Below are 13,410 nucleotides of genomic sequence, written 5' to 3'. Positions count from 1 at the left end.
CACTAAACAATAGTTCCCCACTCATTCCACGCCCCCCTCCCCCCCACCCCCAGCAACCACCATTCTGCTTGCTCTCTCCATGAATTTGACTACTCTAGGAACCTCGCATATAGTGGAATCATACAGCAATTTTCCTTTTGTGACTGGCTTATCCCACTTGGCGTAACGTTATCCCACTTGATGTCCGTTTCCATCATTTTTAAGGCTGAATCATATTCCATTCTTTCTCTTTTTATAAACAACTTCATTGAGGTATAATTTACATCCCATAAAGTTCAACCCTTTTAAGTGTACGATTTACCAGTTTTTAGTCCATTTTTCAAGTTGTGCAATCATGATTCACAATCCGGTTGAAGAACACTTTCGTCATTGGAGAAAGATCCCCCATGCCCATTGACAATCAATCCCCGATCCCAGACACCATTCCCACTCCCCGCCCCAGGCAGCCGCTCATCCACGCTCTGTCTCTTTCAAGTTATTTCTCCCGGATATTTCACATAAATGGAATTGCACGTTAAGTCATCTTTGGTGCCTGGCTGCTTTCAGTTGGCATAACCTCCTCGAGGTTCATCCGTGTTGTCACGTGTATCAGGATTTTTTGGCTTTATTACTGAATGGTATTTCCCTGTATGGACAGACCATGTCCTTATTCATTCACCGGGTGATGGACATTCGGGTTGTTTGTACTCTTTAGCTCTTATAAATAATGCTGTGCGAACATTTGTGTGCCAGTTTTTGTGTGTACCTAGTTTCATTTCTTTTAGGTAGATGTCTAGGAGTGGAATTGCTGGGCTGTAAGACAAAGTTATGGTTAACTTTCTAGGAAACCGTTAAACTGTTTTCCGAAGTGGCTGGCTGTACCATTAGGAGGTTTTCTTTAGGGCAACGAAGCAGATCTTTCCAATGGGTTTTTTCTTTGCGACTCTTCCCACCGTCAAATATTCTGCTTCTTTCCAACCCTGGCTCCAGCTCAGTCAGAAAGTCAAGCAGTGGGAGTCATGAATTAATTCCTCAAACAGTTCTCATTTTCACACCCTTAACTCACAGTGAGTCCACATGAAAACCAAACCACCTTGAAAGCTCAGAAGAACAAGGTTATGAAATGGCTCAGGAGACCTGGGGCAAGTCATGTCAGTCATTGAGGACCTCAGTGTCTCCATTTGTCCCTGAAGGATTAGACCTGGATGATCTCTCCTGTCCATTTATGACATCTCTGGAAGTGTATGTGGACCCAGAACAATCCTTTGATGGGCTTTAAAACACATCTTAATTCATACCGCCTGGGTGTGGAGGTGAAGAGTTTCTCAACCATGCAAATGCCAACACAGGTAAGGAGCCAGGACTTTCTCCTAACCATGGGCCCTGAAACCAGAGAAAGAACGACCATTCTCTTCCTGGGGCAGGTTGAACAAAGGGACATGCTGACCTTATTACAGAAAACTGTCTGCCGTTATAGCCTCAGCGGACATTAATTAACACATCTCCTGTATGTCATGTTCTTTGGAGCTGATTTTTGAAAAATCTTTATCTTCTGCCTGGAAGCAGTAGTGTATATCACTCATTGGCACATTTTCATTTTAGTAACCGTATTATTTTCCTAGGGCTGCTGTAACAAAGTACCAAAAACTGGGCAGCTTAAAACAACAGAAATGTATTGTCTCAAGGTTCTGGAAGCTAGAAGTCTGAGATCAAGGTGGAGGCAAGAGCCAGGCTCTCTCTAACAGCTCTGGAGTAAAACCCTTGCCTCTTCTAGCTTCTGGTGTATGCTGGCAATTCTTGGTCTTCCTGGGCTTCTAGAAGCATCGATTCAGTCACATGGCCTCTTCTCCCATTGTATTTTCACACAGTCTCCTTTTTTGGGTGTCTGTTTCTTTCCTCCTTTTTATAAGGACACCAGTCCCATTGGCTTAGGGACCACCCTAGTGACCTTATTTTAAGTTGGTTACCTTTTTATAGACCTTACTTCCAAATACGGTCATGTTCTGAGAAACTGGGGTTAGGACATCAATCTCTCTTTTTGGGAGGTGGGAGAACACAATTCAACCTATAACAGTAACATTTTTGAAAAAAAAATGAGGTTTGCAATAAGGTGTCCGTTACGTAAGTGCATCTAACTGTGTTTATTCTACAAAAGGAAAAAAGGAAGTGTTTTCCTTCTTCAACACTTGACATCCGAGCTCTGTGTCACTTGGGCACAAAGGAAGATCATAACAATCTTGAACCCTGGGCTCTCAGTCCCATGTGGTTTGAAATTCTGACATCCAGCAGTTATTTAAATAATAGCTTTCAGTTTGGGGGAAAAAAATCTATTCAGTGCTTGGAATATGATACTGTAAATTATTTAGAATGTTTTATCCTGTGGAGAATTGCCTAGGACTAAAGTCGGGGGGAGGATGGGATGTTGGAAAAGGTTTTTTAAAAAGCTGGGACACAAGGATGTGATGCCATAATCACAGGACATGGGTTAACCGATAAGATTACTTGAATTTCCACAGCTCAGAGAAGAAAGAGATAAGTTGGGCTGGCAACCAAAAGAGCTGATTATCACTTGGGGAGAAAGAAGGAGGGGAGTGGGGCTGTGTATGCTTGTTAGACCAACCTTTGGCTGGCTCACTGAGAAGACCAGCCTCCAGCTACACACAGAAAAAACTCAGATGAGCTCCTCACAGCAAATTTTCAGAAGACCTTTTTCCTTCCCTTCTTCCCTGCCCAATCCCCTCCCGGGTGGTTTTGGACACCTGCCCATGGCTTCCAGGTATTCCATCCTATCTCATCTGCAGCCCGTCCTCCTCCCCCTGTTAAATGCCCTTTTCTGGACTGACAGCCCTATCGAAGAGCCCACCTTTCCTATTCCATTTTCCTCCCCACTGATTTCCTTTCTTCCATGGGGTCCACTGGAACTTCCTGCTGTTATACACAGAGTGACTAAGAATTTCAGCTGGCCTCAGACACTCTCCATCTCACACAATTCACTCCAACCTGAATTCCCTTCACGTCACCTCCTCCCTGGCTGTTCTCCCTCTTCACACTGCTCTGGGTTTCAGAAGGTCTCAAAGAGAGGGTCCACGCTCCTTTTCTCCATGGCTTCTTCTAGATTATCGTGTTTGCCAACACTTCACCTCTTCATGTCATCTCTTCTCCAACGTCCTCCATTTTTTCTATGGCTCCAAATGCCACAGCTGGCGGGATACCTTCCTTCCCCAGTTGGCTGCCAAACACACCAGACTCAAGAGACCATAGAGTAAATGCCCTGACTTCCTAGCTGTACTAGTGAAACCATTAGTCTACCAGTCTCTGAAGGCTAAAATTCTGCTGGTTATCTTTGATTCCTTCCTCCCCCCCATAACAGCACCTACCTGGGAATTTCTGTGCGCTTCATACGAGAAAAGGCATGCGAACCCCTTCGCACACAGGGCCTGACACAAAGCGAATGCCCCGCAATGTAAGCAATTATTTGTAAATATCTTATTGTCCTCAGTGAATTATTAAGTAGCCAGTACCCAGATCTCCACTTCACGTCTTTTTCCAAACCATCCATCCCACATCCCTGCTTTCCATTCCCACTGCAGCCTCCTTTATCACAGCCCCTTATCTCCCATCTGGACCACAGACACTCCAAGCCAGTCTCTTTGTCTCCAACCTCCTCTCCCACTTCCTAAACTATCTGGGCTAGAAGATCCAGATTCATTAGAGCTAATGAAAAACTAACTTGGATGACGTCATTCGGTTGTTCAGAAAAGTCAATGCTCTCCCATTGGTTGGTAGGTTCCCTCCTTCCTGCCAGTCCCACACTGTAGTTTCAGCCTTGTCTCCTACAACCACGTTCCGGCCAGACCGGATGGGATATCTCTGCAGTCTCCTGTCTCTCTCACGACCATTCCTTTGTGGATACCATCCTCTCAGTCTGGAAAGTCCCCATTGTCCACAAATGGAAATCCTTCTCATTCTCCTAAGCCCCCTGCCTCCGTGAAACCACTGTTTGGGTTTCCATCTTTTCCTTCTTTGAGCTCCCACTGCCCCTGCATCATCTCCCGCTCACAGACCTTCTATTGTCCCCGTAGGACCTCATCCAGCCCTTCATAAGTAGAAGGTGCTCAATAAATGTTTGTTGACTAAAACTGAACCCCTTTCTCCCTTTAAGGGGAGAGACACCTCTCTGTTGTTTGGGGTCTATTCTCCGGCTGGGGAGAGACCAGGCATGGGATTACTGTGGTCCAATCTTCCCACTGTCCAACCCCTCCAATACCCCAGCTAGCCTCTTCTCAGTATATTTTAATGTGTCCACTTCCTCATTCTGCCTTTTTGCCTTCCTAATGTCAAATGACTAGACTACCTACCCCCAAAGCACCACCTGTCCCAGCCTTTGTCCTGATTCCCCCCAATTTCACTGCTCTCTTATACAGACTGGTGTTCACGGACTAAAACCATGAAGTAACTCGCTCTTCCTCAAGATCTGATCTATATCAGGGAAGCCGAGCCCTGCAGTTAGAAGTGTCATGAAATGGACTGATAAGTAGCCAGAAGCGGAATGCTGTGTACACGCAAATGGCACTGCATTGCAGGGTGCAGTGTGGAAGTCCGAGCAAGAATTGTTTATTAAAATGCATGAGCTTACCACAGCTTTACTGAGGAGATAACATACTTACCAGTCACTGGTGGAGCACTGGATAAGAGAATGTGTATTTTATGTGGATCTAAGTGGGTCCTTTGAAGTACTTTTTGATTCTTTTCACTCGGCAAGATGAAGCCATCTTTAAGGCCATGTTGCTGGCATAAAAAGATGCACGTGATATGTCAGCAACTACAGGATAATGCATTTATTTTGTGTGAGCACAGCAAAATGCTTGGGAACACGGTTTATTCTGCAGAAAGACTAAATTAACCCTTCAGTTGCCGTCCCGCGCCGCAGAACTGCCAACCTTGCCACACTGTTGCCTTTGCTTCTTATAATTACGCTCTTCAGCCTGTTTGTCTTAAGGACAAATGAAGTAAGGAGAGGAGAATCAAGTGGGAACGTGAATGCCTCCTATAGGCTCAATCCTGTCCCCATCCAGGCCTTAAAGAGGAAGAAATGATACATCTGGCCTGAATCATGGCAACCAGGAACTTCTCGAATCCCGGGGTGCGCCGTCTCCCGCTGTAACTGAGTTGCACGCGCACCCTTATGCCATTTTTGTATTTCTCCAGTGCAGACCACTTTGAACTTATCTGGTTATCGCCAGCACCCTCCCAGCTCCCCCGCTGTGTCTTATAGGAAAGGGAGGCCTGGCCCCTTCAGTTTTGTTGGATGCTGATGGAGGCTAGCCAGAGTTTTCCTTCCATGCTTGTTCACATGGTTTCCTTAAGATAAAGAGGGCTGGACTGTCAGGACTTGGAGAGGGCAGCACGGCAGAGTGGAACTGTCCACTAGTGGAGCCAGACGGCTGTTGCTTCTGATCCTAGTATTATACCACTGTTCAGCTGATGGGCCCTGGCAAATTATGGGGTCCTCTGTGCGTAAGGTTTCTTCCCTATAAAATGGGGATGATGTCCCTCTCATGGGGTGGCTCGGCAAAGGGTAGGTACTTAACCAACGTTAGTTCCCCTTCCATCCCTCTATGCCACCCCCCCTCCAATTCTATTCATACTAAGACAGCGGAGCGTGAGGAAGTATTCCTTATATCTCTCTACCTTCCCCTTTTCTAGCACCCAAGCCAAACCTCAAGAACAGGTCTTCTCCCTGTCTCCACTCTACCTACCTTCTCACCCCCTCAGTCCTGCTGTCACTGCCAGATCTCATGGAAAGCACAGGAATCTCAAGGGAAACCAGTCTTCCTCCTCTCAGCTGGGTGGAGGCTCAAGGGCTCATCCCTATGGACCGAAGAAGGGCAGAGGACCTAATTGGAGTTACAATACTACCTCTTTGGGGAGGGAGGCGGGGTTAGAGAAGAGGCCACAGGTGTTTCTTTTCAGGGTCTTCTTCCTATTCTATTTCACCACATTGCCCCCACCCAGGCAGCTTAAGGTGGTGACCCTTGAGCTCGCTAACTCTCTGAGGGAACACCCAGGTCAAGGTGCGAGCCTCTCAGAGGCAGCTGGAGGAAGGGAGGGGACTGACTAGGTGGTAGGCTGTCATACTCTCTGTTACAAGATTTTTTAGTCCGGGGACTATCTCGAACTCAGTCTATCTCAGTGAGTGAGTCACCTACGGGAAACTGTAAACACAGGTGTAATATTGGCTCGCGGAAGACCTGGATGTCCATCCGAGCGAGGTGGAAGACCAGCTCTCTCCTTTCCTTCTACATCCAGAAAACTAAAGCTCCTGGGGATGAAGCAATTTGCGGGACGCTCAGTCCCAGGACTGAGCGGGACCTGGAATCCGCGGTCGGGATTCCCAGTCCGGCTCCCTCGTGCCCCACCCTCCTCCCCCTCCACTGTAATGGACAATATCGGTGCCCACGCAGCTTTCGCGACCCGTCTCGACCCCTCGCTTTCTCGTTCCCCCACCCCAGCTCTCGGGCTTTCCCCGCCCCGGGGTCTCGCAGAGCTGGCTGGATGAAGGGATGCAGGACATCTCTGCTACCTATACAGACATTGTGGCCGAAGAAAGGCTGCAAGCCCCGACCGTCGCCGTGGCAGAAGCGCGCACCGCCGCCTCCAGGGCGGGGGCAGGGGGGGCTCGGCTCGCGGGTCTGCAGGCGCCCAGTCCCGAGCCGGGGGCGGGGCCTTCTGGCCCGGAGCGGGCGGGTGGCAGAGGGAGAGGAGAGGAGGGGAGGGGCGGGGCGGGGAGAGTTTGGAGCGCTCGGGGCCGGAGAGCCGCAGCCCGCCGGCAGCGAGCCGGAGGCGCGCGGGCCTGGTGGGGGGGACGCGGGGCGGCGGCCGGGACTGCGGAGGTGCGGCGGGAGCCCGGGCGCGCGGCGTAACCGGAGGCGGAGGGGGCGGAGCCGCGCTCGCAGCTGCCACCCGGCCTCCCGGCCCAGGCAGAGACACCCGCCCGCGGCCGGGCACGCACCGCGCGCACTCACTCTCCAAACAATGCTCCCGGGCGCCCGGCGGGGCGGCTGGCGGCTCGGCGACCGACGGCGAGGCGGGGGAGCGCGGCCCCGAGGTGAGCCCGCGCGACGCTTTCTCCGAATCCAGTCTCTTTTTGTCTGGCGAACGTGGCCGCAGAGGGGAGCTCCGGGGGAGCGCTGCGGTAGCCGAGAGGGCGACCCCCTGTCGGCGTCCCCCGGGGTGACAGGCGGCCGCTGGCGGAGGGTGGAGCGTCCGGACCGCGTGCGCCCGGGGTTGGATGCGCTGAGCCTGGAGCACACGGGTGCCGGAGGGGTGTTTTCGATTCAATGGAGAATCGCGCTGTTTAAAACGGGGAAACTTTCCTTTGAGTTCGGGGAGGGGAAACCGACTGTTCAGCTGGTCTTGTTGGGCTTGCTGTTCTGTTTGGGGCCAGAGACTGAAGCGCTTTTCGAGTTGCTGATGGGGAAGACTTCATTTTTGAGGCAGGAGTATTGTCAAAGGGGCGGAGAGGGAGAGCCCGCCCGAGATGCTAGGACCGGGGTCCCGGGGGGGAGATGGTTTGGGGCCCCAGGGTAGCCGCCTCGTGTGCTGCCTCGGGTTAGATGCCAGCATCCGAGTCCCCAGAGGGAACGAGATGATGCCTTTCTCCCGAGCCCTGGTTGAGCCCTCTGAAAGGCGTACTGTGGGCACGTTCTTAACCTTTGCTTGTGCCGCTTGTGTCCCCAGCCGGGGACACACACACACACACACACACACACACAAATAGAACCTCTCCACCTCTCCGCTTTCAGGTCCTGTAAATGGGAATGGAGGCAGGGCCGGCTACACGTGTTTATTTTTCTCAGGTAGAGCTCAGCCAGCGAGGGCATGGCTTTGCAGAGCCGGAGAGGAAAGCCCAAAGGTCTGTGGGCCAGGAGTTTTGCAATGAGATCAGGGCAGAGTCAGGTTCCACGGACCTTATTGATCACTGGCCTGAACTATGGTAGCAACCTTTTTCCCTTTTTGAGAGGGAAATTTGACAGGAAGCCCTGGGGGATTCTGCAGCTACTTTGTTATCAGGGGATCCTGTGGAATTCGGCCGTCCTCCTTAACTGGTTTAGGCTGTAGTAGGTCTAACCCATGAAAATCACATTCCTACGGCTGAGATTAGATTACATAGCCTTGGAGAAGGAAAAAAATAAAATAAAAAAGTTGGGCGAATATCATGACACCCTCTGCGTGTGTGTTGGGTGGGTGTTAAGGTTGTCACCTTGTTCTTTCTGCCTGGGCAACCCCTGCCAGTGCAGTAATGAAATCCAGACACGTTCATATGTAATTTTCTTTTCCAGTGTTGCATTAATTTAATTGATATCTATATCTATATCTTTATTTATTTATTTATTTATTTATTTATTTATTTATTTATTTTAGGTGAGTATTTTCTGGAATTCTGTCACTTCAGGGTAAGGCATAAACAACCTTTGATTCCAGTGTGAGAGCCGTTTTGAGCCAAAAGATTTAATTTTATGGATCTGGCCACCATTCTTCAGATTCTTCTTAAATGGGATGGGAGTGTGTCTGACAACTTCAGTCTTGCAAATTGTAGCCACAAATCTAGTGCAGAAGTTTGCAGAGGCAAAGATATTTTATCGGGACTTGGATCAGAAAGAATGCTGGGATCTTTTTCTAATCTTACACTGCTGCCTCCCACTGAAATGGGGCAATTTGCATAATTCTGGGGGCTGCCTCCCCTCCGAGGTAAGGAATGTGGGCAGGAAGGTACCACTCCCAGGCTGTGGAGAGTTGGCACTGGTAGGCGAAGCGCCGTTACCGCTTTGTGAGCGCCACTTGAGTTTTTCACCATCTTTCACTGAAAACAAATAGGAGATAATTCCAGGCATAGAGCTCTGTAGACAGAACTGGAATCTTTTCTGGCTTGACATGATGGGAACTTCTGTTTGCTGTGACTGAAAAACCAGTTTTAACAGGATGCTGTGAGTCAATGATGGTGGAAGGCTAGCGCTTCATTCTGTTCTCTTACTCAAAGATTTCCCCTAAAAACCTTTGCATCTCTGAGCAGTTGTGTGGAGAGCTGTGTCGGTGTCAGAGAATTTCAGAGTTGCGCATGGGAGCAGAGAGAGTGTGTGTAAGCTGGCGAGGGTTCTGAAGGAAGCTTCCCAAAGTCCCAGGGCAGTTGTGGGCCATCGGGGACAAAGAATGGGGCACTCTGGCACCAAGCAGACATGACGAGTTTGTGCGCTCGGTTGCCTGCTGGGGAGGAAATGAAGGGTGGCCCCCCCCAGACTGCCTCTTTGTGAGTCTGTGGCAGCCCTGAGGAAGTGGTTGGACACCCACCTTCATAGATAGCTTTATAAGGAGCTGCAGGAACAGGAGAGGCCCCCACAGAATGGGTTTCTAAGTTTTCTTTCCCCATCCAATCCAGGGGGCTCGGGAGCCTTGGTCTGCGGTAAAGGGGAGCCTCTCTTTCCCTGTGCTCCGGAAGCCAACCACTCTCTAGGAAAGGACCAACTCCCCACCTTGGGGCAGGGATGTGGACACTTGCTCTCTGAACACCAGTGTGCTTCCTCCACTCCCCCGCCCCTCCAGAATTTAGCAGCAGAGCCTAAAACTCCCCATGGTTCAAGATTCTGGGAGGAAGAAAAATCCCTGGTATCCTCCTCGGCTTGTTGAAGCTTAGTGACCTCTTCTGGGGAGCTTGGTGAGGCATGAACCCACTACTTGGGTGTATTTAGGGGAGGAGAAGACCCTCACCCACAATCATCTTGAACAGAGGGATGCGTAAGACCCTACGAACAGTTGCTGAAAGACAGACACTTGTCTTTATTTCAGAGTGTTCGTTTAGCTTCCCGAGGCAGTGGCTTCACGGTGAACTTGGGAGGGGAAGGAGGCGAATTTAGCTGCAGTGCTTGTTGAATAAGCACCCCTGTCTGCGAGTGTGGGTCACTGGAAAGAGAGCACTCTCCCCAAAGATGCTGGAACGGGCTCCTGGCTCATTCCACCTGGTTAGTCCTTTTGATAGTTTAGACGGCATCAGCCCCAAATCAGGTTCCCACTAGAGGAAAGTGGAGAGCAAACCTCAAGGCAAAACTCCCTTTTTGTTGACAATCTGATTGCCTGAGGTTTATAGAGATGATTTCCTCATGAACATTTCATTTAAATGAGGAAAGAAGAGTGACGAGCAGCCAACAGGTGATGGGGAGCCGCTCTGTATAATGAATGACCTGAAGAGCTGAAGGGCTGCCAGCACAGTTCGCCTTGCCTTCTCGAACCACCGAACTCCATGTGTCTGTCGGACAAGTCTTAGTTTATGTCATTGCCATTGTTTCTCCACCTGTAAAATGGGGATAACTGCCGGGGTGTTATTCAGGCTAATTGGTTAATATCTGCAACCCTTTGAGCTCATTTTCAGCAGGTGAATTTACTAGTTTCTCTGGGCCAACTCTCTGCTCCCTGTTTGACTGTCAGAGACAACTCTTGCAACAAGCAGACTGCCTTACCCCCAGGGGTAAATCGTAGGGAAAAACAATTGTGTGATAATCTCTTCCCTTTGTTATATTTTACCCAGCCACCCTTAGACCAGAGGGCTATGGTAATCAGGCATTTGTCTTTCTGTTTCCCTCCTTGGCCTGCAGCCCCAGCTCTGTGGACCTCACCACTGGGTTGAAAAAAGTCTATGAAGTAAGGGGAGGAGGGCAGATTCCCAAGATGCCGGCCCTCCCAACCCAGTTCCCCTGAGGGGCAGGCCGGCCCCACCCCTCTCCCCTTTCTCATCCATTGAGTATCCACCTGGCCAGAAGTATGGCTTCCAGCGCTGGGCTCAGGGCCCAGGCCTACCTGCCCGCTCACACAGTCCTTGGTGAAAAGTTATGGCTTGTCCTCTAGAAGCCACCATTTTTATTTGCTGTATGACTTTGTCGTTCTTGTCCCAAGCTCTAGGCGCATGACAGCAGGCAATGCATGGATGCCATGCAGGTTTCTCATCTAAAACCCTGTGCGATTTCTTCCTGTCACAGCCCCCAAACCTCAGCCCTGGGACTGACATGCCCACTGTGCTCTGTACTCCTGGAACAGAGTTATGTTTGGTTTTTACCGCTTCTGATAAGGCCCCACCGGAGAGTGACTAAGAGCCTTAGGACAGATAGGTGAGGGCCTCCGAGTACATGAATACTAATCTTTACCTTTTTTCTCCTTCTTTCCTCCTCCCTTTTCCCTACAAGCCCCCCTTGAGCTAAGCAGGCTCTGGCTGGTCATGCAGCCGTCCTCAGCTCCGGCAGCTCTCTGATCGCCCAGGGCTCTGCTGCTCCAGGAGGCCGCCCTGTGGCCCGCGTCCACCTTCCAGAAGACCACGCCGGGGAGCCGAGCGCAAGATGAACCAGCGCCCCGTCGGCTCAAGATGCACCAGACCGTCCGACTGAACCCCGAGAGCCCAAAGATGTCTGCGTGCAGCGACTTTGTGGAGCACATCTGGAAGCCCGGGTCCTGCAAGAACTGCTTCTGCCTGAGGAGTGACCACCAGCTGGCGCCCGGCCAGCCCCAGCCACGAGCCGGCCACCTGCCCCCTCCGCCTCGCCTGCCCCCCAGGCCTGACAACTGCCGCCTGGAAGATGAAGGCGTGAACGGCTCGCCCTACTCCAAGCCCACCATTGCCGTGAAGCCCACCATGATGAGCTCCGACGCCTCCGAGATGTGGACGGAGGCGAACCTGAGCGCCGACGTCTCGCAGGTGAGGCTGAGTAACCGCTGTGGTATTTTTACAGGGGCTGCTCTGGTTGTAAGGCTGGATGGCTGGCCGGCAGCCAGGGAGGGCTGTTAGAGCAAGGCTCCCGCGGGCTGGCCTCCCGTCAGCCTGCCCCACGACTGCTCCTTCCTGACTGCTGCCCTCCTTTCCTATCTGCGCTCCCTTCCATCTGTCCCTTCAGGCTGAGAACCATCGGTCCAGTCCCTCAAGGGGCCTCGAAGATGGTCTTAATTATGTATCTGGAGACGCGCAAAAATGCAGCTTTTTAAAAAAATTCTTTTCAAGTTTTTTCATCGCTAGTTTAAAATGCATACACGAGTAGCAGCGATTGCATAACAAATGCCTTGCCTCTGCAGCCCTCCACCAAGAGTGTCCACAGATCAACTCCTGGCCCCATCTTGCTTCCTCTCTGCCCCCAGCCCCACCCTCCCCGCCCTGTGATTTTAAAGCAAACCCCAGACTTCGCATCATTTCCACCCATGTCTTTAAAAAATAAAGTCTTCCTAAAAAAAAGAACCACAATACCACGGTCACCCTTAACGTGTTAGCAGTAATTTCTTCGTATCCAGTTCCCAGGCAGCGTTCGTATAGCCAGTGGTGAAGCTTGGATTTTAGCAGCTTTGACCTGGGATCGCTAGAGACAGTTATATCCCTAGAGATTAGACCGTTCTGCTCAGCCCACAAGTCCCCCTTGCAGGGGTATAATGATTTAGAGGGCACGTAAAGCCTGCTGCCTCTAGACAGGTCTAGGAAGCTGGAAGTCTAGAACATCTGAGAACTGCTTGGGACTTGTTTGACCTTTTCACCTATTCTAGTTCTCCTAAATCATCATACTGAGTGGATCAGGAAGAGTGATTGAGCCTGTGTGAAATCAGAGGGCAGTTTTAAACTGGAGGAGGCTTAACTGAGGCGAGGCATTTCCTGTGGTTGCACTTAGCTCCATGTCCCTTCAGAACCGCTCCATGTGTCATGAGCTGGTTACACCCATTCTCCGGGCTGTGCTCAGTACCTCTGGTCTTCACAGACATAAGCTAGGGACCCTACTCCTTCAGTTCAGAATCATCTTGGAAAGGAGGCGAATGCCCAACTTTGAGGCTGCTTCTGAAGGTTTTGGGGTAGGGGAGACTTTAGAAGAGAAGGACAAGGGGACTGTGACTTCAGTGATGAGAATGACCAGGCGACATCTTTTTTTTTTTTTTTTAAGATTTTATTTAGAGAGAGAGAGAGAAAGTGTGTGTGTGTGTGTGTTTGTGTGCATAAGTGGGGGGAGGGACAGAGAGAGAGAGAGAGAGAGAATCTCAAGTAGACTCCGGGCTTAGTGTGGAGCCTGACACGAGACTTGATCTCTTGACCCCGAGATCATGACCTGAGCTGAAATCAAGAGTTGGACGCTTAACCAGCTGAGCCACCCGGGCGCCCCGTGACGGGCCCACATCTTTGTCCCAGAGCTCAACTAGTCCAGCCACGCCAGCTGAGGTCACTGCCTGTAACTTGGAGGGGGAGTCGCTCTTTGGCGTGGCCCAGAGAGGAGCAAGGGAGCTGGGGACCCAGCTCAGAAACCACCCCCCACTCTCCTGCCCCCGCACCCACCCAAGCTGTTTTAAAAAAGCCCCATGACTGGTTTCTTCAGGATTGTACTGTGACACAGTTATCAAACAACTAACAAACATAAAACAAAA

The 13,410-nt window shown here is 50.8% G+C and overlaps 1 protein-coding gene across 1 annotated transcript in view; it reads left to right on the top strand.

Annotated features, from left to right (window-relative positions):
- The first annotated feature begins 6,906 nt into the window (after positions 1–6,906).
- The window catches only part of PRAG1 (PEAK1 related, kinase-activating pseudokinase 1), a 49,493-nt gene continuing 42,989 nt past the window's right edge, over positions 6,907–13,410 (top strand). The window contains exons 1-2 of the mRNA XM_026508482.4: positions 6,907–7,087; positions 11,211–11,716. Coding sequence (XP_026364267.3) covers positions 11,387–11,716 — 330 coding nt within the window. The 5' untranslated portion in view covers positions 6,907–7,087; positions 11,211–11,386. The remainder of the gene's footprint in view (positions 7,088–11,210; positions 11,717–13,410) is intronic.

The sequence above is a fragment of the Ursus arctos genome, unplaced genomic scaffold, assembly GCF_023065955.2.
Source record: "Ursus arctos isolate Adak ecotype North America unplaced genomic scaffold, UrsArc2.0 scaffold_27, whole genome shotgun sequence".
Taxonomy (NCBI): Eukaryota; Metazoa; Chordata; class Mammalia; order Carnivora; family Ursidae; genus Ursus; species Ursus arctos.
This window is presented reverse-complemented; position numbering and strand designations above follow the sequence as displayed.